Source organism: Bos indicus x Bos taurus, chromosome 1, assembly GCF_003369695.1.
Source record: "Bos indicus x Bos taurus breed Angus x Brahman F1 hybrid chromosome 1, Bos_hybrid_MaternalHap_v2.0, whole genome shotgun sequence".
Classification (NCBI taxonomy): Eukaryota; Metazoa; Chordata; class Mammalia; order Artiodactyla; family Bovidae; genus Bos; species Bos indicus x Bos taurus.
Genome location: NC_040076.1, coordinates 126119426 through 126142373, shown reverse-complemented (window position 1 = coordinate 126142373; position 22948 = coordinate 126119426). Strand labels below are relative to the sequence as shown.

General features: G+C 39.3%; 1 protein-coding gene across 4 annotated transcripts in view; it reads right to left on the bottom strand.

The window, feature by feature from the left end:
• Positions 1 to 10696: 10696 nt before the first annotated feature.
• The window catches only part of XRN1 (5'-3' exoribonuclease 1), a 112441-nt gene continuing 100189 nt past the window's right edge, over positions 10697 to 22948 (bottom strand). The window contains exons 41-43 of one of the 4 annotated variants that reach the window (XM_027544378.1): positions 16471 to 16509; positions 15958 to 16118; positions 10697 to 15484 (exon numbers count right to left, since the gene is read on the bottom strand). In XM_027544378.1, coding sequence (XP_027400179.1) covers positions 15185 to 15484; positions 15958 to 16118; positions 16471 to 16509 — 500 coding nt within the window. In that variant the 3' untranslated portion in view covers positions 10697 to 15184. The remainder of the gene's footprint in view (positions 15485 to 15957; positions 16119 to 16470; positions 16510 to 22948) is intronic. The other 3 variants (XM_027544387.1, XM_027544395.1, XM_027544402.1) reach the window with 3 other exon arrangements.

The following is a 22948-nucleotide window of genomic DNA, read 5'->3' as shown; positions in this document are numbered from 1 at the left end:
TACCCATTGTTCCATAAAATGCCTTAGAAATGTTAATTTTTCCTAACTTAGGTCCAGTCAGGGTTCACACATTGCATCTGATTGTTGGTTTTCTTTCAGCTCTCCCTGTCCTCCCTGCCCCTGAAGAGAACAGGCCAGCTATCTGGCCTGGATAGATGCCATAAAGTTTCCCTCTACTAGAGTCAGGACAAGCATTTTTGGCAAGAACACCACACTGGAAAGCCTGTGTCCTCCCCTGACATCATGTCAAGAAGCACAGAAGGTCAGTCCTTCTCTACCAGTTTCGCAACTATTGCCACACTTGACCACGTGCTTCAGAAATAGTGACTGCCACGGTGGAGGTACATTCTCCCTTGTACTTAATAAGTAATCCGTGGAATGATATTTTTGAGACTGTGAGAACATCTAATTCAGGATTTTTAAATCACTAATTGTTCTTGAGGTGGAGGTTTCACTTGTCAAATGCAGAATTTCCACCTATGGACCGTGAGAATAATAATAATAATAATGTGTTAGGGCTGAGAAAGATGTGAAAGATCTTCCTAGTTGATCTCTTTATTGTTCTATTTCATTTCCTCATAGGCATTCACACTAAATCTTCTTTCATATTTCCTTCCATTAGTGACATGTTTGATCACTTTTGGGGCATGATTCTTTCACCATGGAAGAATATATGCACATTTCTATCCACAACCACATACGTGCACTCTTCCCACCTTCCTAATTCAGTTATAACATGGTGTTTAGATTGTTATTTGGCTTCCATTATTGCACCGTACATTACAATATGGTTATTATAACCATAATCCGCAGTTGACCCCGTGTATCAACACTGTGTTCTATCTCTTCTGTTTACTTTCCTAGACTCACTTTTCATCCTTCTTCATTCCACTGGGTCCTCAAGGTTGATAGGCATGAACTCCATCGAAGGGGTCCCTTGCCCCAGGGTTACTCAGTTGGTTTTGACCAATAGAAAGCACCAATAGGACACTGGAGAGAGAAACAGTGGTCACAGCAGTTCTTCCCCAGACCCTGCATTGCTAGGCTGGCGTGCATTAGCTGCTTAGTTCTGCAAAAGTCACAGCTCTTGTCAGGCAACACCCTCTGCAAGATAGTCTCCTTGGAGTTGAGTGATGGCGTGTTCTTTTTGCCTTTTTTGTCCTGGAGTGGCAACATTCCCTAGGCTTCCCAGGTGGCACAATGGTAAAGAATTCACCTGCCAGTGCGGGAGACACAGGAGACTTGGGTTCGATCCCTGAGTCAGGAAGATCCCTTGGAGTGACAACCCACTCCAGTGGGTTTCAATTTTGTTTCAATTTCTTAAAGCCATCTCTTTTGGAGCTCTCTAACTTTTTCCAATTTGTACCAGTCAACTTCTAGACCTGATGGACAGCTTTCATAATGGGATCTCACTTTGCTATCATTGAGAAATTTATCTTGTGTAAATTAGAATTTCTCTTTCCATCTGGTTTAAATCTTCAGTCTTGGCTTACAGTTTCATGTTGCTAGTGCATATCATCTAGTAGTTTCTTCAGAAAGGACACTTAAAAGTTACACTATTTGAGATTTTTATGTTAGAAAATTTCTTTCTTATATCCTAACATTTTCTTGATAATTTAGCTAAGCATAGAATTCTATGTTAGAAATTATTTCCTTTCAGAATGTGAAAGAGATTGCTCCATAATTCTCTAGCATCTGGCACTGTCTTCCAGGTGTGTGTATGAGTGTGTGTGTTAGTCACTTAGTCATGTCCGATTCTTTTCGACCCCATGGACTATAACCCACCTGGTTCCTCTGTCCATGGAATTCTCCAGGCAAGGATTCTGGAGTAGGTAGCCATTCTCTTCTCGAGGGGATCTTCCTAACTCAGGGACTGAATCCAGGTCTCCTGCATTGCAGGCAGATTCTTTACCATCTGAGCCATGAGGGAAGCCCACCTTTGAGATCTTTGAATCATTATTATTCCTAATTGTTTGTATGTGATTCTTTTTTTTCTTGAAGGCTTTCAAAAGCTTCTTTGTCTCAATGCCATGATGATAGACCTTAGCATATGTTCATTCATTGCTGGGTCATTGAGGAAAACTTCGATCTGAAGAAATCTCAGAAAAAACTTCAATCTGAGGTGGTTGCCAGAGGTTGAAAGGAGGAGTGACTGGAGAATTATTAATTAATGAGCATACAATTTTAGTTAAGTTCTACATGAATTCAGTTTAGAGGAATAAGATCTAGAGACCTGCTGTATAATACTGCATCAATAGTCAACAATGTCATGTTGTACACTTAAATCCTGTAAAGACAGTAGATCTCATGTTCTGTTTTTACTGCAACAAAAGAAAAAGCTTTGAAAGTGCCCTTCTCAGAACACTGTGGTGAGAATTAAATGACAATACTATAAAGCACTTCGTCTGTAAGCAGTATTGCTGTTTTTCTTTGGCAATAAGCCAATTCTGAGAAGAGGACCTGCATAGAGCTAATAATCATGAGGATGGAGAGAAAAGAGCAGCTATAGGAGATAACATTGCATCACGGCTTGCAAACTACATGTGGGGGGTGAAGAAAAGGAGAAATCAAAGATGCTCATGCGATTGTGACCTCTATTATTTACTAGTAATAAGTGTAGAAACAATCATATGATGATACTTCAGCCAAAAATGATGACTTCTTTCACTTAGTGGCACTAAGGAAGTGTCATTGGAGAATTATCTTCTGAAAACCCCAGAGATGCTGTTTAAGAATCCACTGGTGTTTGATTAAGTTATTGAGGTGGGGGAAGTGGTTTGGGTGTGTTGAATTCAGGAAGCATTTATCTAGCAATGTTGGAGAGTGTGCATGCCTGCTTAGTCTCTCAGTCATGTCTGTTTCTTTGCAACTCCATGGACTATAGCCCACCAGGCTCCTCTGTTCATAAGAATACTGGAGTGGGTTGCCATTTCCTCCTCCAGGGGATCTTCTCGACTTAGGGATTGAACCTGCGTCTCTGTTTCCAGCATTGACAGCTGGATGCTTTACCACTGAGCCACCTGGGAATCTCTACCAATGGTGGACTACAGCTTAAAGAAGGAAAGCAAAGATCACAAAAGCAGCATTAATCATTTGTTTCACAGCTTATTCTGCAATATTTAGCTCCTGGATTCCTTGCTACGGACACCTGCATTTGTCTGATACTGTTAACTTGAGCTTTGCTTCGTATTCTTAGTTGAGTCTCCTTAGGGGGACTCTATATTACCCCATAATGGCTTTTTTTCTTTTCAGAGAGGAATAAATGAAATCAATGAGCTGTGACTAATATCTATTGTTCTTAGGCAAGCATCTATGTGCTCATTCTCCAGAAAAGACAAACATATTATTTTGCAACAATATTCCCAATCAAAAGTCCCTCTTTGGCTGGAAATCATCAGCTTACTTTTAAATGTTCTGATTAAAAAGAGAGAGAAAAAGAAAACTTCCCTCAAGGGTCCTGAATGAGGTAGGAGCCTTGTGTGATAAATATATAGTCATCTCTTTGTGAAGGGAATAAAGACTGTATGCTGGCTGATTCCTGGCTTTTCTTGCTCCTTTGAAGTTCTTCCCTGGAAACCTGGGTTTCCTGGCAGCACTCAGCACATAGTAGGCCTTCAACTAACACTTATGGAACCATATCAAAGCATCTCCTTCAGGTGGTGTTGCAGGTTCTCCCTTCTGCAACTGCCAGCCCCAGCCCTGCTAAATCTACCCTGGTCTCTGCTGGCATTTCCTCCACTAATTTATTGCCCTTGCTAGAGAGCTCACCTCTTCTGGTACTGTGTCACTCCTTGGATCCCCCTTTTTTTTTTTTTTTTAATAATCTTTTAAAAGTATTTTTATTTTATTTATTTAGGTCGTACCATGCAGCATGTGGGATCTTAATTCCCAGACCAGGGATCAAACCTGTGCCCCCTGCAGTAAAGGCGCAGACTCTTAATCACTGATCCACTGGGGAAGCCTCACCCTCTCCATTCTCCGAGGAGCACTTCTGCCTCAGCTATGTGTGGAAACGCCCACTGGCCTATTTGTACCTGTCACTGGCCCTGTAACCCGAGTCACAGGAGTGGGAATGTAGTCCTGGAGGAACCGACCTTAAGTACTCCTAGCAAGTAGTCAAAGCCAGTTTTGAGATAATGCTCTGTTTTTTAAAATGTTGGTTCATTCATTCACTCTTGGCCACATTCCTTAAAAAAATATCAGCTATGGAGGGGCACAAAACCTGGCAAGTTTGCACCTAGAGATCTGTACTGTCTTTGCAGTCTGTCCAGCTGTACTGCACACTAAAGATCTGGACCACAAATTTCCTCTTGTCAAATGAAATAAAGATCGATATACTGTCATAAATAGTGGTTCCTGCCATCCTGGTGCTGCAAACGGTTGTCTCTCGGGGTTGTTGTTCCAGAGGTATGAGTTGGATAGAGAGAGACCTGGATCCATTTTGAGAAGCTATCAACCATGAGGGCTTCCTCGAGTGTCTAGATTCCTGATGGTGCTGCCTCCAGAAAAGCAGGGACCCAGGACAGTTTGCTTTGGCAGTCTGATGTGTAATCCATTCTCTTTGGTCTTTCCGACTTTAAGTACAATTCTAGGCCATTCTGAGTGATTCCTTCACTCAAATAGTCTTGGATGTCCTGCAGGGTAGGTTGTTTTTCTGTAAAAGACCTCCATTCCAGGATAGAGAACTCTGCTGACATCTAACAAACTCTTTGGGTTCCACAGGTAGTTTGACCACTGCTCATCCAGTTAGGTGTCGTATCAGTCATCCAGTTAGGTGTCGTATCAGTCATTTGACAACCTGAGCAGAGCTAATTGCTCAATGAGGTGCTTGAGGGAGCTCTGCTAATGTGGATGGATGGATATGTAATGAAGCAAGTATGCTGCTGCTGCTGCTGCTGCTGCTAAGTCGCTTCAGTCATGTCCGACTCTGTGCGACCCCATAGACAGCAGCCTACCAAGCTCCCCCGTCCCCGGGATTCTCCAGGCAAGAACACTGGAGTGGGTTGCCATTTCCTTCTGCAATGCATGAAAGTGAAAAGTGAAAGTGAAGTCACTCAGTCCTGTCCGACTCTTAGCGACCCCATGGACTGCAGCCCACCAGGCTCCTCTGTCCATGGGATTTTCCAGGTAAGAGTACTGGAGTGGGGTGCCATTGCCTTCTCCGAAAGCAAGCATAGTAATATGTTAATGGTATTATCTAGGTATTGGTTATGATCCCCTGGTAGCTCAGAGGTAAAGAATCTGCCTGCAATGCAGAAGACGCAGGAGACTCGGGTTTGATTCCTGGGTGGGGAAGATCCCCTGGAGAAGGAAATTACAACCTACTTCAGTATCTGTGCTGGGGAAATGCTATGGACAGAGGACCTTGGCAGGCTACAGTCCATGGGGTCACAAAGAGTCGTACATGATTGAGCACACACAGGTATTGGGTATATAGATGTTTACTGTACAATATTTTAAATGTTGCTATCTATTAGAAAATTTTCATAGTGAAACGTTGGAAAAGAGAAAAAAACTCCCTTCAAGTGTCTAGCGCTGTGAGTGGTGATCAGCTATCTTTAGCTGTTCGACCAGGTGTTCAGAGAAGCCTGTAGACCTAGGAAGGGGAACATCATTGTGGCAGAGCATGCCAAGTCTCAGAGATACTTGCTGACAGAAACAGACAAGTTTCAGAATGATGCCTAAAACATGACACCATTTTCATAAAATAAAAACAAATAAAAACTTTGTTAAGTAGTTATATGTGCAGATAGTGTGTGGCATCAAAAAAAGATACATACCTTTTTTGTGTAGGATACACATCACATGCTCACAGCAATTACCTCGAAGGTAGTCACAAGATTTTACTCTTCAGTTCAGTCGTTCAGTCGTGTCCAACTCTTCGCGACCCCATGAATCGAAGCACGCCAGGCCTCCCTGTCCATCACCAACTCCCGGAGCTCACTCAGACTCACATCCATCAAGTCAGTGATGCCATCCAGCCATCTCATCCTCTGTCGTCCCCTTCTCCTCCTGCCCCCAATCCCTCCCAGCATCAGAGTCTTTTCCAATGAGTCAACTCTTCGCATGAGGTGGCCGAAGTACTGGAGTTTCAGCTTTAGCATCATTCCTTCCAAAGAAATCCCAGGGCTGATCTTCTTCAGAATGGAGTGGTTGGATCTCCTTGCAGTCCAAGGGACTCTCAAGAGTCTTCTCCAACACCACAGTTCTAAAGCATCAATTCTTCGGCGCTCAGCCTTCTTCACAGTCCAACTCTCACATCCATACATGACCACTGGAAAAACCATAGCTTTGACTAGATGGACCTTTGTTGGCAAAGTAATGTCTCTGCTTTTGAATATGCTATCTAGGTTGGTCATAAATTTCCTTCCAAAGAGTAAGCATCTTTTAATTTCATGGCTGCATCTGCAGTGATTTTGGAGCCCCCAAAAATAAAGTCTGACACTGTTTCCACTGTTTCCCCATCTATTTCCCATGAAGTGATGGGACCGGATGCCATGATCTTCATTTTCTGAATGTTGAGCTTTAAGCCAACTTTTTCACTCTCCTCTTTCACTCTTTTTCACTCTCCTCTTTTACTCTTACTTGCTTTCAAAATTTTAGGAAACTTAGCCATGTAATACTTAAATGGTTAAAAATTAATTTAAAAGGAAGAAGTAGACTAGAACATGGGTTTGGGCATTCAACAGATCTCTTCTGAATTTCAGCTCAGGAATATATTCTATCTTTGGGCAAGTCAGCCTTTTTTTTGTCTTACTTTCCTTATTTGTGAAATGAGTTAATACCATTTTTATGTTACTATGTTTTGAAGATTGAAAGTGTTATATGAAGTGAATGGTACCTAGTGGATAGCCTGTACCTAGTAACTGTTATTATCACTAAGCCTGGAGCACAAACCTTCAGTGCTATATTCATAGAGGCATAATTAATGACAGGATGTGGGAGAAAGTAATTCTCAGGAAGACTTGGAGCTCTTGTCTTGTTTCTAGATCCAATATGCCATGAATTGCAGAGAGAATCTCTGGTAAAATATTAATGTGTCAGCCTGAGAAGGTAATGCTGGAAACTCTGATTCTACATTTCTGTTTCTCTTTGCTGTCCAACATGCTACGCAATATAGGGAGTTTCTAAGAGTTAGTGAGGTTGCATCATTCTTCCTAAATGACTGAAATGGCTGTTTGTCTCTGATTTCCACTCTCTTTAATCTGTTCTCTGCAATGACACCAGTTTTCATCTTGAAAGAAAACAACCCCTTCTTAAAATCATGTGATGGCTGTTATGAGAATAGCATTTAGGAGTACCTCACATCCTGACCTTTTTTGCTTCAAAGAACATAGCTCTTTAGGAATGGGCTGCGGCAGCCATATTTGTGTTAGTTGATCTTACTTGCTTACATGGTGATGGACATCTGACACAAATAGTCATTTGGAGTTGAGATGGAGAGACGCTAGCCTTAGGCTGGTTGCTGGAACTGAAGCAATGTCCAAAGGGAATATGGAAGCCCGGTGTTAAACAGAAAGGCAGAGGTGAGACTAGAGAAGGGAGGTATCTTCTGATAGCTTCCTATTCTTGGTCCAGGCCCCTATGAAACTCAGGTATGTTTCTGCTTTTTGGTTCTAGATTTTCTGTGTTCATATAATACATTCTATTCCCTCCTTCATTTTATTTTTTTGAGTTACTTTAAGTGGGATTTTGTTACATCCAAACAAAAAAGCTTGGACTAAGCTTTTGGCCTGAAAGTCAGACACTTTAGCATGGTTTGCAGTGTTATGGTCTTATGCCTACCTTCACCTCCATTTTTCCTCTGATCCCGCTTAATCTGCACTATATACAATTCAGCTCTGGTCAATTTCCTTCCCTTGCTTGGCTCCTTTAAGTTTCAGCTCTTCTAGACACCCTGATATCTTCCGTCTGTGAGATATCCCTTTCTTCTATGTACTTGTTATATTGCTATTACTCTTGGTGGTTTAGTTGTTCCTTCTCTGCTAGACTTCATGGATGATCAAGACTCGGTCTAGGTCTTATTCATAACTCTATGCCTGAGCTAAACCCTTAAAAGATACCAATAAATAGCAAATGAAATGAATGAAATAATATGTTTAAAATAAAACTAGAGAGAATTGATATAGAAACTAGATTAGAAAGCCTAAGCTTTAGAGTAAAGCAAAGTAAATACCATAGGATTTGTAATCAGACTACTGCATAGGTGAAACCTGCCTACATGGTAGGGTCCTGAGAATTAAAGGAGACGATCTTTGTAGACCAGGTAGTATATTGGCCTGTGATATTAAATCCTTAATAAGGATTTAATAATTAGTAGGTATATTTATTTATTGTTTCTATATTTAGGAAGTCAGTGAAACATGGCTAAGACTCTTGCAACTGTAGGAATACATGACTTCATAAAGGACCTCAAAATTCTAAAGGCAACCATTTCCTAAGCTGAAGGAGTTTACTGGGATTACCCTTGTATGAAGGCTGTTTGCAGGCACATCAGAGTAAACTCCGATTACCATTAGGGCAAAGCTGTTTTACAGAGCCTCTTTTAGGTATGAACTGTAAGGACTGATTGCCAGCTCAGAATGTGGTTGTTTCTTAACAGCCTGCCTTTGAGAGGTCCAGGTTTCCTCAACAACCCACAGTCCAGTAGTGGTAGCCCCTCAAGGTGACCTGCCCCAATCCCCAACTATAGATGCTGGAACAAACACGTGATCTACAGAGGGTCACACTTCAGAGCCCATGGTCCCATGGAGAATAAGAGTGTGCATTTGAAAGTAACACCTCAATTAAGGTTCGGTTCCTAAGAAGCCTCGTTGTACTTCCTGGATTGGATTCTCTAAGACAGTCCTGAATTCTTACAACAAATTTCCTTTTCTTAAGCTAACTTGAGAGGACTTTGATTTGTTTATTGATTTTCAAGTAAAAAAACTGGCACTAAGTACCCAGTGCTTTAAATATATTACCCATACAAGGGGTGTTGTTTTCTTCCCTTAGGACATGAAGAAACTGAGGCATAGACATTACATAACTTGCCAATCCTAATATAATGACATATTTACAATTAGAGGCAGAGCCAGGATCTGAACTGTGGCATCAGAATCTATAGTTCAGACTTTCTCCACCAATCATCCTGTCAGATCAGATCACATCAGATCAGTTGCTCAGTCGTGTCCACCTCTTTGTGACCCAATGAATAGCAGCACGCTAGGCCTCCCTGTCCATCACCAACTCCCGGAGTTCACTGAGACTCACGTCCATTGAGTCAGTGATTCCATCTGGCCATCTCATCCTCTGTCGTCCCCTTCTCCTCTTGCCTCCAATCCCTCCCAGCATCAGTCTTTTCCAATGAATCAACTCTTCGCATGAGGTGGCTAAAGTACTGGAGTTTCAGCTTTAGCATCATTCCTTTCAAAGAAATCCCAGGGCTGATCTTCTTCAGAATGGAGTGGTTGGATCTCCTTGCAGTCCAAGGGACTCTCAAGAGTCTTCTCCAACACCACAGTTCAAAAGCATCAATTCTTCGGCACTCAACCTTCTTCACAGTCCAACTCTCACATCCATACATGACCACTGGAAAAACCATAGCCTTGACTAGCCAGACCTTTGTTGGCAAAGTAATGTCTCTGCTTTTGAATATGCTATCTAGGTTGGTCATAACTTTCCTTCCAAGGAGTAAGCATCTCTTAATTTCATGGCTGCAGTCACCATCTGTAGTGATTTTGGAGCCTAGAAAAATAAAGTCTGACACTGTTTCCACTGTTTCCGCATCTATTTCCCATGAAGTGGTGGGACCGGATGCCATGATCTTCGTTTTCTGAATGTTGAGCTTTAAGCCAACTTTTTCACTCTCCACCTTCACTTTCATCAAGAGGCTTTTGAGTTCCTCTTCACTTTCTGCCATAAGGGTGGCGTCATCTGCATATCTGAGGTTATTGATATTTCTCCCGGCAATCTTGATTCCAGCTTGTGCTTCTTCCAGTCCAGCGTTTCTCATGATGTACTCTGCATATAAGTTAAATAAGCAGGGTGACAATATACGGCCTTGATGTACTCCTTTTCCTATTTGGAACCAGTCTGTTGTTCCATGTCCAGTTCTAACTCTTGCTTCCTGACCTGCATACAAATTTCTCAAGAGGCAGATCAGATGGTCTGGTATTCCCATCTCTTTCAGAATTTTCCACAGTTTATTGTGATCCACACAGTCAAAGGCTTTGGCATAGTCAATAAAGCAGAAATAGATGTTTTTCTGGAATTCTCTTGGTTTTTCCATGATCCAGCAGATGTTGGCAATTTGATCTCTGGTTCCTCTGCCTTTTCTAAAATCAGCTTGAACATCAGAAAGTTCACGGTTCACATATTGCTGAAGCCTGGCTTGGAGAATTTTGAGCATTACTTTACTAGCGTGTGAGATGAGTGCAATTGTGCGGTAGTTTGAGCATTCTTTGGCATTGCCTTTCTTTGGGATTGGAATGAAAACTGACCTTTTCCAGTCCTGTGGCCACTGCTGAGTTTTCCAAATTTGCTGGCATATTGAGTGCAGTACTTTCACAGCATCATCTTTCAGGATTTAGAATACCTCAACTGGAATTCTATCACCCATTGACACAGATTCAAACATCAATATAAATGGATATGAGGTTTAAGTGAATCCTGTAATCTATTTTTAATATCACTGCAAACATACAAGAACAAAAGCTTATGAAATCATTCTCAAATGTTTAATTAAAATCCATATAGCATTTAACATGTATAGATGTTTAAACTCTTTCAGTGACTCATATTTTAAAATCCTTTTACACAACATTTTGAGGCTAACTTCATGCCAAAAATCTACAAATGTACAGTTTAAAACAAAAATACATTTGGAGTCCATTCCAATGCAAGTTGAAAACACTTTAATTGCAGACAATGTATAGATATTTAAAAAAACAAAAGCTAAAAAATGAGCACATAAAAGTCTTCCCTTTTGAATTTTTAATAAAATACTGCTTTGTATAAGATCTAATGAAAAATTCCAGTTACTTATAAAATACTTTTGTGAGGGAAAAAAAGAATTAAGATCTATACGTATGAATTATACTTATATTGTTTAAATGAAAAAAATGTTGAACATGTTGATGATACAGTACACTATTACTCATATATTAAAATAGATGCAAACACTCAAAGAAGCAATTGGATGCAGGCAAAAGAAAATATGAGACTTAAGGTAAAAAAAGCCCCTAAGTTCCAAAACAAACAAAAAATTCACTCCTATTACTTCATGAGAAAACAGTATGAAGATTTGGTTCCAATCACTAAAACATCTACAGGCATTTAATTATTTGGCCTTGGCAATTTACTAGTATGTCAACTGCTGAAATAACAGCAATAGGTGTATTGTTGGAAAAAAATTAATTTTTATAGGTTTAAATATGTAAAACTTTATCTACTGGAAACCAGAGTCTCCATCACGAATTGCACTTGAGATGGCTGAATGCATTGATTGAGCAAGGCATTATTGTTGATTCACTGAAACACACAAACAAACACAAAAGCAGCTATGGATTTCCGATATTCTTAACTATGAAGACTAGTACCTGTTTTCCTCTCTGAAAGACGCATCAGTGGTGTTGGAGATAAGCCAGTGAAACTCCAGCCTGTCCTCGTTCTGATCGTCATGGTCTCTTACTGCTCCCTGGCGGAAGATGGAGCAGTCTGAGGGAAATATCAGCCAGCTCTGTCTGAAACATATCCTAACTAGGAAAGGAAGCTCCTGCAAAAGACTGCTTCACTGACAAAGCTTATAAGATGTACAGAAAGAACACTGCCAGTTTAAGGTCTGTCACTCTCTATAAAAATGATAAGGGGACTTCTGTGATTCTTTTTTTTTTTTCAGAGGTAGAGAATGTCTGTCATTTCTCTCCAATAAATGAATTCCCCTCCCCAGTAAAAACACGATTTGGAAGCAAGATGGTTCTAAGAAATATAGCAAGCTCAGAAAGCTGGGAAATCATACATAGTAGCTTTTTAAAAAAAGAGGCTCTGGACAATGAGCTGAAGCATATTAGAATGAACTTTAGTGGGGAGGGGGACAACTCTAGCTATCTTAAACTAGACAATCACTATGATAATGTATGATTTACTAATACAAATAGAACAGATGATTTAAAAGTGAGTAAATAAATCACTGCAGTTCATCTATGTCCTTGAGCTAGGAAGAGTATAGTCTGAAAATGCAGTGAAGGACAGGTCTTATTTAACGGGTCTCCTTCTGCCTTCTGCCTCCCTATCTGCCCCTCCTCCCAAATCCAGACTAGTTTGAAAAATATCAGTTTAAAACCAAAGCAAGTACCTGATCATGAAAAAGGAAATAAACAACAAAACCTGCCGCAAGAGTTCTTCATCTCTTCCACCAATAGGAAAAAAAAGATCAAACTTTTGTTTGCCTGTTCTAAAAGAACTACTTATCCCTCTGAACAGCAAGGAAAGTCTTAAATTGAAACCAAAGTACACACAGAGGTGAAATTAATTTTTCAGGCAACTGAGTCTCAGATGTTTAAGACATGAGTCTGCATGATATTTAAATCAATTAATACAGTCTATCTGTAAAATGATAAGACTCAGGTAATGTATTGGAAATGGTAAAAAGGACTGAAAGGACCAAGCTTCACAATTCACTTAATCTGCTCAAAAAAAAAAAAAGAAAAGAAAACTTTATTGAACAAAGTTATCTAGAAATAATGTTTTAGTAAGGAGAGGAAAGTTTAAATAGATTCAGCTGCTCTTGTGACGTGGAAACATGAAGCATTTTGGGGAATCTGCTCTTCTGTGCTCTACACAGTCCACGGTTTCCACACACAGTCCACAACAGATTCAACAGCTGAATGGGCATATTTCTAAATTTTGGGGTAGTCTGAGTCTGTGCCATCCACAAAGGAAAAACTGTAAGTTTCCCAAATCTATCAGTGGACCTGGACTCCTCAAGACTGTCATGAGATACAGTCTCTGCTTCTCACATCCTCTCCAGAGAGAGCACACCTATTGCTCTCAGGCCCATCTCTGGAACAGGTATACAAGGTGAAGAAAATATAGACGAATGCATGACACTATCTGGTCATTATGGGTTTCTCTCCCATTTTAATTTCTCTTTAGTCTTGAGTTGCTTTAGGAGAAGAAGGAAAAGAAAACACTTACTGCCTATCCATCTAGAATTGTCAGTTTGCTTTGTTTGAATATTGAGGAAACCTCCTTATATGGGTTCAGTGGCACTATGCTTATCAAAGTTTCTCTTGAAGTTTTTGGAAGATGGCATGTGCTCCTTCTTCAGTGCTTAAATAAAGATGTGGGCTGTACACTGTTCATATAGGGTGGTCACAGAGAAATGATGAGTGAGGCAATTCTTGAATGCTGGAGTTTGTACAGATACATAAGGTGAAAAATATCATACACTTTAAAGTAGTAGAGGTTAACATAATCTTATGTCACAATTCAACTTTTTTGTATTTCCATAAAAAAAAAATTACTTTGTGAGGCAAAAAGGACACACTCTCAGAATTACTTGAGCCTCATTACTTCAGATCCTACTACAGAGAAACATGTATTCCCAAAAATGAAATGTTGGGAACCAATGAACATCTGAATCTAGGAAAATTAATAGAAAATAAAATCATAGAAACTCACATGACTATCATAAATGACAAATAATGAACACTTATTTCATACTAAAGGCACTACTAATATACAAATATCCTATTAACACTTAGAGAAACTCTTAACATTTAGCAATTAGAGAAAGAAATCCATTTAACTCAATAGTAGCGTTTTAAAAAACAAACAGACTAAGACTCATGGCAGAGTTTTCAATGAGCCAAATGAAACTAGATATAATAATAAGCAGCTCCATACAAAGATTGTGGTTCCTACTTTTAAAATACTTTTAAAAAAGTATGATAACTTACTTCCTTAAAAATATAAGCATATCACAAAAACTAAAGCATAAATATATATATGTATATATATATATGTATATAAATCCAGGCCCTGGTACCACTGAGAAATTTTCATAAACTCTGATATAATTTCAACAGCCACAGATTGAATAACACACACCCACACATGACATGTACAGATAAAATGCCAGAGTCACGGCACAGTTCAGCATAAAGCTAAAAGTATGGAAAGGGAACGAGGACGGGCATTTGTCATGTAAATAACGTGTATTATATACTAATTGTGCCTGTGCAAACCTTGGAATTTTTAAAAATTTAGAATTTCATCATCCCAGGAAACACTACTCATGGATCAACAATGGAGCTGTCATGTATGTTTAAGTAAGCAAATAAAAAGCTAAACAAAAGGCTAATACATTTTAACTACATGATTAATATTTTGTACTTCTATCAGAAGATTAATTTGTAATCATTATACCCTGTAGATTTTGAAACTTAATTTTTTTATTAGAGGTTAACTAATGCTGGTTCTTGAATAATCTAAAAAATTGTAATTATTTCCTCAAATCTAGATCACTATGTATAGTTCTAAGCAGTTAAATGAAATATTCTGATCAGTATTCTGAAATTGCTTTGGTACAAAATGGAGAATAAAGCAAAACTGGCAGCACCAGCACAATGTGATCACGTCACAACAGGTCTAAAGGACCCTCAGAGATAACAGAACATAAGTTAAAATACCTATAAATAAGCGCCACTCTCCTGACAATTCTATTACATCATTAAAAAGAGAAATAAAATCTACATTCAGTAAATTATACTTGAGGCCCAATTTTCATGCTCCATTTAATTATCCCTCAATGACAGTGTAAAAAAAAACGTTTATTATTATTGCAGTACCATGTCTAATTCATAGTTCAGGATGCTTTTAATGACAAGGCCAATGGTTAGAGTGGTACATGTGAATGCTCAGTCCACTGATAGTATTTTAACACAAGGTTTTAGTTTAGTTTTGTTTTTTTTACAGCTTTGTTGAGGTATAATTGATGTAAAACAAATTGTACATACTTAAGATGCACAATTTGATTTACAGTCTTTTAAATAGCATGAAAGTGCCTGGCAACTAGAAAATTAAAAAATTTAATTGAAATGTATTGTTTTAAAATAGTACATTGTAATTTCTTGTGAGACACAGATATGGATTTATAAAAAGGTGGGAGGAAAGGAAAGAAATTTAATTCCAAGTACCAAATTTATTCAGAAGGTTTAGAAACGCCAAAATTGACAGCCAGTTTTCTTGATTTTCTTCTTGAAGAGCTTGGTGCCGACTTCTGGTGAGGCATACTATGGCCTGGGGAAGCAGCTGCAACTTGAAAAGAAGATGCAGGTTGAGGGATCTGAGAGGATGGTAAGGAAGCTGATGAAGTCTCCTGTGGAATTCCTTTGGTGACATCAGAAGATGCTGACTGGCTAGTGTGAAGCGGGGTGACTTGATAACTCTGGGCCTCCTTATTCTCAAAGTTCTTTTTGTTCGCAACTCTTTTTTTAGTTACCTTTGAGGAATAAAAGAATAATTAAGTAACAATGTAGGCAAAAAAAACTAGTGTCAGAAAATACCATAAATCACGCTGCTAATACTTGTCAAGCATTGCTGACTTGTGACTTTCACTTATAATCTCCAAACCAGACTTTAGAAATTCAAGGAATGTAGTTATGAATAAGATATTTAAAATTTATCCATAATTTCAGTATAAAGAAAATTTATGTTCCTGATTTTAAATCACTGTTTTAGAAAAGGACATTATTACTTGCTACAATTATTTATTAGAACACAAACTCAGACAGCAGGAATTAGGTTAGACGGTTCACCAGTGGTCAAAATATATTCTCAGTACCCACTCCAGTACTGATCAGGCTTCTACTTGGCACTAAGTATGAAATCACTGAATAAATAAAATTTTATCAATAGCTTTGAACAGTAAAAAAAATTCTCTTAAAAATATAGCAATTATCTTCTAGGTCTCACCTGTAGAGGTATGAACTGATTGTGTACACCAGCTGGCATCCCCCCAGCCATGGGCATGGTCCCAGCATACGATGTATGATGGAAGGGCTTCCCAGGAACTGGCATTGGTGGTCCCCATGGCACTGAGCCAAAGAGATGAGATGATGAAGGCATGATATTAGCTATTAAAAATCATGGAAAAGCTATTTTAGCAAAATGGCATCATTAAAGCCCTGAAATTTAAGACCTCCCTTTGCTACTTTTCCTTTTAGCTTATTTCACTTTGGCAAAGAGCATACACTTAAGTTCTATTTAACCTTGCTTACAACATTCAAAGTCCTCTTAAGGAATATGAAACACCTACATTCAGCTTATCATTATGCTGTCTGGCCTATGAAGGCCAACAGTACCTTATATTGATACAAGCCTTAGGAATATTTGTAATACTACTAAAAAAAAAAAAAATAGGGTCATTAATCTGTCCCTTGGGGGAGAAAAGCCAGGGCAGAAAGAGAGAAATCTTAAGGATCTCACCTGCCCCCAATGCTAAGTTGCTTCCATAGTGATCCCAGCCTACAAAAAAAAAAAAAACAAACAGAAAAGCTCAAGTCTTGAAATTTGATCACTTTCATATGATATACACAATCTTTCTCTTTCCTATTCTAACATTTGTAATTCAAGAACTAAAAAAAAAAATCTCACAGCTTGTTTCTTGCTGAAAGTGCACTGAATCAGGGGTTCCCAAAACTGATTTGTTTGTCTGAATCACACGGAAGCTTGTGAAATACAGATTCCTGGGCAATACTCCAGACGTACTAATCAGACTCCGAGGGCCCAGGAATCTGTATTGTTAATAAGCTCCACAAGTGATCCTTACACAGTCAGTACCAGTGCAGTATTTGTGAACTACTGCACTGAACAGTAACAACCAAGACTCTGGCACACTGCCACCAAAGAAAGTCTGTACTGTGCTCAAAGTTTCTTTTCAGAGAGAGAAAAAAGCAGACAGAATTTAAGACTATATAGTCAACTAAAACTCAGCTACGTTTGAGAGAAGCTTGCGAGTATACCTTTAGATAACCTATATGTACTAATTACTTAAAACTAATTTATATATAGTTGCTGGATTTTTTTGATGTGGGTAATTTTTAAAACTTTTAATGAATTCATTACAATATTGCTTCTGTTTTTATGCTTTTGGTTTTTTGGGCCATCAGGCATATGGGATCCTAGCTCCCCAACCAGGTATTGAACCTGCATTGGAAGGTGACGTGTTAACCAATGGACCGCCAGGGAAATCCCCTGGATTCATTTTTGAAAGTGAAAAAGCAATCAAAATGGATTTTCCAAGTTATAGTGGACTTACTACCTTGAGTTATATGAAAACATCAGATTTATTATGCCATAAAAATTTTATGACTAACCATTGTTTATACAGGCAAAGGAATGCCAGTGTAGTATAGTAACAAAATTGTGGGTTTTGTTAACAGATAGATTTGCTTTTGAATGCTACTACTGCTACTTAGTAAGTTATGGCCTCAGACAAATTGCATTTTTTAAACAAATCAAAGTAAAAATAATTATACACATACATATTGTAATAAAAAGGGTTTTCAACAAAATATAGCAGTCATCTGGTGCCTCCCAGGTTTAATTGTTTTAGCTATTTATTTGCATACTGTTCAATAATTTTCTTATACTACTAGCTGATTTTTCAACGTTAGGCATTTTTAGACTAAAACTACTATGATAGATCAAAATTCAGTTCTTTTATACCACACTTCACTACTCGCCCTGTCCTCCCAATATATTATAATATTCGTTTAAAAAATACAGTGTTTGTGGTATGTCACCATATAAATATTATCACTTCAAAGCCAAGTAGGGTACTCTGATTATTTTTTGTTCCTTGTAAAACTTAAAAAAACTCTTTTAAGAGTAATTATCTTTTAAAAGCACCTTAGTCTTCTATGCATCTATCCTTCATGTTTTTTTTCCAAATGCTGCCCATCTATCAGATCATTATCTCACCTGCCAAGACCTTCCTCTGCCCTCTCAGTTGAGACCAGTTACTTTCTACACCTGCTGAGCAGCTGGCATTCTGGAATTTCCATTCATTGCATATTAGGTATCGTGCAGTTTAGTTTCATGTGTGTGTGTGAAAGTCGCTCAGTCGTGTCTGACACTTGGCAACCCCATGGACAATTCTCCAGGCCAGAATACTGAAGTGGGTAGCCTTTCCCTTCTCCAGGGGATCTTCCAAATCCAGGATTGAACCCAGGTCTCCCACACCGCAGGAAGGTTCTTTACCAGCTGAGCCACAAGGGAAGTCTAAGAATACTGGAGTAGGTAGCCTATCCCTTCTCCAGGGGATCTTCCTGACCCAGGAATCAAACCAAAGTCTCCTGCATTGCAGGCAGATTCTTTACCTACTGAGCTATCAGGGAAGTCTTTAGTTTCATGGTTTTCTTTAAAACAATCAAACAAACAAAAAAACTATTGCTTTGCTTTTTGGATGCAGAATTCAGTAACTTCTAAAGAAGAGTACATAATAAGAAAATGTGCCTGTCTGAAAGGTCTTCATTCTACCCTTGCACTAGATTCACACTTTAGCTTTAGAGAGAAATCTGAGATGAAACTAATTCTGTCTCAGGATTTTGAGGTAATCAATGTTCAACTGCTTTCTAGCTTCTAGTCTCTGTTCAATGATGCAAAAACATTCTGATTTTTGATCTTTTATTTGTATTTTTCCTTCATCTCTGACCTCTCTTTATTCAGTTCAGTCGCTCAGCTATGTCTGACTCTTTGCTACCCCATGGACTGTAGGATGCCAGGCTTCCCTGTCTGTCACCAACTCCCGGAGTTTACTCAAACTCATGTCCATTGAGTCGGTGATGCCATCCAACCATCTCATTCTCTGTCGTCCCCTTCTCCTCCCGCCTTCTATTCTTTCTCAGCATCAGGGTCTTTACAAATGAGTCAGTTCTTCGCATCAGGTAGCCAAAGTATTGGAGTTTCAGCTTCAGCATCAATCTTTCTAATGAATATTCAGGATTGATTTTCCTTTAGGATGGACTGGTTGGATTTCCTTGCAGTCCAAGGGACTCTCAAGAGTCTTCTCCAACAACACAGTTCAAAAGCATCAATTCTTTGGTGCTCAGCTTTCTTTATTGTCCAACTCTCACATCCATACATGACTACTGGAAAAATGAGAGCCTTGACAAGATGGACCTTTGTTGGCAAAGCAATGTCTCTGCTTTTTAATATGCTGTCTAGGTTGGTTATAACTTTTCTTCCAAAGAGCAAGTGTCTTTTAATTTCATGGCTGCAATCACCATCTGCAGTGATTTTGGAGACCCCCAAAATAAAGTCTCTCACTGTTTCCACTGTTTCCCCATCTATTTGCCATGAAGTGATGGGACCAGATGCCATGAGCTTAGTTTTCTGAATGTTGAGTTTTAAGCCAAGTTTTTCACTCTCTTCTTTCACTTTCATCAAGAGGCTCTTTAGTTCTTCACTTTTTGCCATAAGTGTGGTGTCATCTGAGTATCTGAGGTTACTGATACATCTCCTGGCAATCTTGATTCCAGTTTGAGCTTCATTGAGACCAGTGTTTCTCATGATATTCTGCATATAAGTTAAATAAGCAGGGCGGCAATATACAGCCTTGACGTACTCCTTTCTTGATTTGGAACCAGTCTGTTATTCCATGTCCAGTTCTAACTGTTGCTTCATGATCTGCATATAGATTTCTCAGGAGGCAGATCAGGTGGTCTGGTATTCCCATCTCTTTCAGAATTTTCCACAGTTTATTGTGATCCACACTGTCAAAAGCTTTGGCACAGTCAATAAAACAGATGTGTTTCTGGAACTCTCTTACTTTTTCGATGATCCAGTGGATGTTGACAATTTGATCTCTGGTTCCTTTGCCTTTTCTAAAACCAGCTTGAACACCTGGAGGTTCATGTACTGTTGAAGCCTGGCTTGGAGAATTTTGAGCATTACTTTGCTAGCATGTGAAATGAGTGCATCTGTGCGATAGTTGGAGCATTCTATGGCATTGCCTTTCTTTGGGATTGGAATGAAAACTGACCTTTTCCAGTCCTGTGGCCACTTCTGAGTTTCCAAATTTGCAGGCATATTGAGTGCAGCACTTTCACAGTATTATCTTTTAGGATCTGGAATAGCTCAACTGGAATTCCATCATCTCCACTAGCTTTGTTTGTAGTAACGCTTCCTAAGGCCCGCTTGGCTTCTCATTCCAGGATGTCTGGCTCCAGGTGAGTGATCACATCATCATGATTTTCTGAGTTGTGAAGATCTTTTCTGTATAGTTTTTCCATGTATTCTTGCCCCCTCTTCTTAATATCTTCTGCTTCTGTTAGGTCCCTACCATTTCTGTCATTTATTGAGCCCATCTTTGCATGAAAAGTTCCCTTGGCATCTCTAATTTTCTTGAAGAGATCTTTAGTCTTTCCCATTCTATTGTTTTCCTCTACTTCTTTGCATTGATCACTGAGGAAGGCTTTCTTATCTTTCCTTGTTATTCTTTGGAACTGCATTCAGATGGGTATATCTTTCCTTTTCTCCTTTGCCTTTCACTTCTCTTCTTTTCATAGCTGTTTGTAAGGCCTTCTCAGACAACTGCTTTGCCTTTTTGCATTTCTTTTTCTTGGGGATGGTCTTTATCACTGCCTATTGTACAATGTCATGAACCTCTGTTCATAGTTCTTCAGGTGCTCTATCAGATCTAATCCCTTGAATCTACTTGTCACTCCCACTGTATAATCATAACGGATTTGATTTAGGTCATACCTGAATGGTCTAGAGGTTTTCCCTACTTTCTTCAATTTAAGTCTGAATTTGGCAATAAGGAGTTCACGATCTGAGCCACAGTCAGCTCCTGGTCTTGTTTTTGCTGACCATATAGAGCTTCTCCATCTTTGGCTGCAAAGAATACAATCAATCTGATTTCGGTATCGACCATTTGGTAATGTTCATGTGTAGAGTCTTCTCTTGTGTTGTTGGAAGAGGGTGTTTGCTATGACCAGTGTGTTCTCTTGTCAAAACTCGTTAGCCTTTGCCCTGCTTCATTTTATACAACATGGCCAAACTTGCCTGTTACTCCAGGTATTTCTTGACTTCCTACTTTTGCATTCCAGTCCCCTGTAATAAAAAGGACATCTTTTTTGGGTGTTAGTTCTAAAAGGTCTTGTAGGTCTTCATAGAACCGTTCAACTTCAGCTTCTTCAGCATTAACTGGTCAGGGCTTAGACTTAGATTACTGTGAAAATGAATGGTTTGCCTTGGAAATGAACAGAGATCATTCTGTCATTTTAGAGACTGCATCCAAGTACTGCTTTCGGACTCTGTTGTTGACTATGATGGCCGCTCTATTTCTTCTAAGGGATTCTTGCCCACAGAAGTAGATATAATGATCATCTGAGTTAAATTCACCCATTTCAGTCCTTTTTAGTTTGCTGATTCCTAAAATGTCGATGTTCACTCTTGCCATCTCCTTTTTGACCACTTCCAATTTGCCTTGATTCATGGACCTAACCTTCCAGGTTCCTAAGCAATACTGCTCTTAACAGCATTGGACTTTACTTCCATACCAGTCACATCCACAACTGAGTGTTGTTTTTGCTTTGTTTATTGTTTCTCTTTATTACTGGTATTCTAAATTCCAAGGCAATCTGTGTCTCTTTTCATTTAGTGCTAAGCATCTGGCGGCCCTTTCAGTTTATAGATGCATGTCCCTTGGTCAGAAGAAACTATTTCTTTGATAACTTTCCTCCTTCCCATGATCTCTGGTCTCTTTCTGGAACTGCAATTAGATAGGTATTGGATGTATGGACAGTTCCTCTAAATCTCTCTTACTTCTTTTTTTCCTCCTTTTACATTGATCTTTTTCCTGAGAGTTCTATGACTTTGCTTTACCTATTGAATTTTAAAATTTTGGCTCTACAATTTTTGTTCTCCAATTATTTATTATTCGTGAATTCTTGTTCTTAATTTTTTTTGGTTGCAATACTGTTTCATTTCATAAGAATGCTAACCAAAGCTGTCTCTGAAGTTCTCTTCTTTCCAACACTATCTCCAGATCCCTTTCATTTATCTTCATTTAGGCTCTTATAGTGGAGAAGGCAATGGCACCCTACTCCAGTACTCTTGCCTGGAAAATCCATGGACAGAGGAGCCAGATAGGCTGCAGTTCATGGGGTCGCTAAGAGTTGGACACAACTGAGCGACTACACTTTCACTTTTTACTTTCATGCATTGGAGAAGGAAATGGCAATCCACTACAGTGTTCTTGCCTGGAGAATCCCAGGGGTGGGGAAGCCTGGTGGGCTGCCGTCTATGGGGTCGCACAGAGTCGGACACGACTGAAGCGACTTAGCAGCAGCAGCAGCAGGCTCTTATAGAGATTTTCCTAAAATGTTCAGTAGTCTATTACTTCTTCATATTAAAGACCAAGACATTAAAACTATGATTAGAAGCAGTGTCAGTGTTGGGAGGGTGTAGGGCTAGATGACTTGAGATCCTCAGCTTCTCCCTAGGATGACTGAATAGTGAGCCAGCCTTTTGGTTGGGACATCCTCCAAAAGTTGGTGGGTCTTTTGCTTGGAATTCAATGAATTTCTCAAAAAACCATCCCCCAACTTCCTATCTGGGCTAAGGCTTGTTACAGTGTGGGAATAGGATGGGAAAAGGAACTTTATATAACCTCAGTTTCCAGCCTAGTATCTCATTCTCTATTCTGTACCTGGTGTCTCATATGTATGGAACCTTCTGGAGACCATACCTCCAGGCTTTCGCCTGTAGATGTTAACTGCTTGACTGTGTGGGTGAAGGCTCTGGGGAGGGGTTCCATCACTCTTGCTACAGATGTTGAACTGACCCCCTCTTTTCAGGCCATGCCACTGGTAGTGTCTGACACTTTCAAGTTGTGAATCTCTTGGGAACTGTGAGGGACAATCTGCTCATCTTTTGGTTTGTATCCTCTTTTATT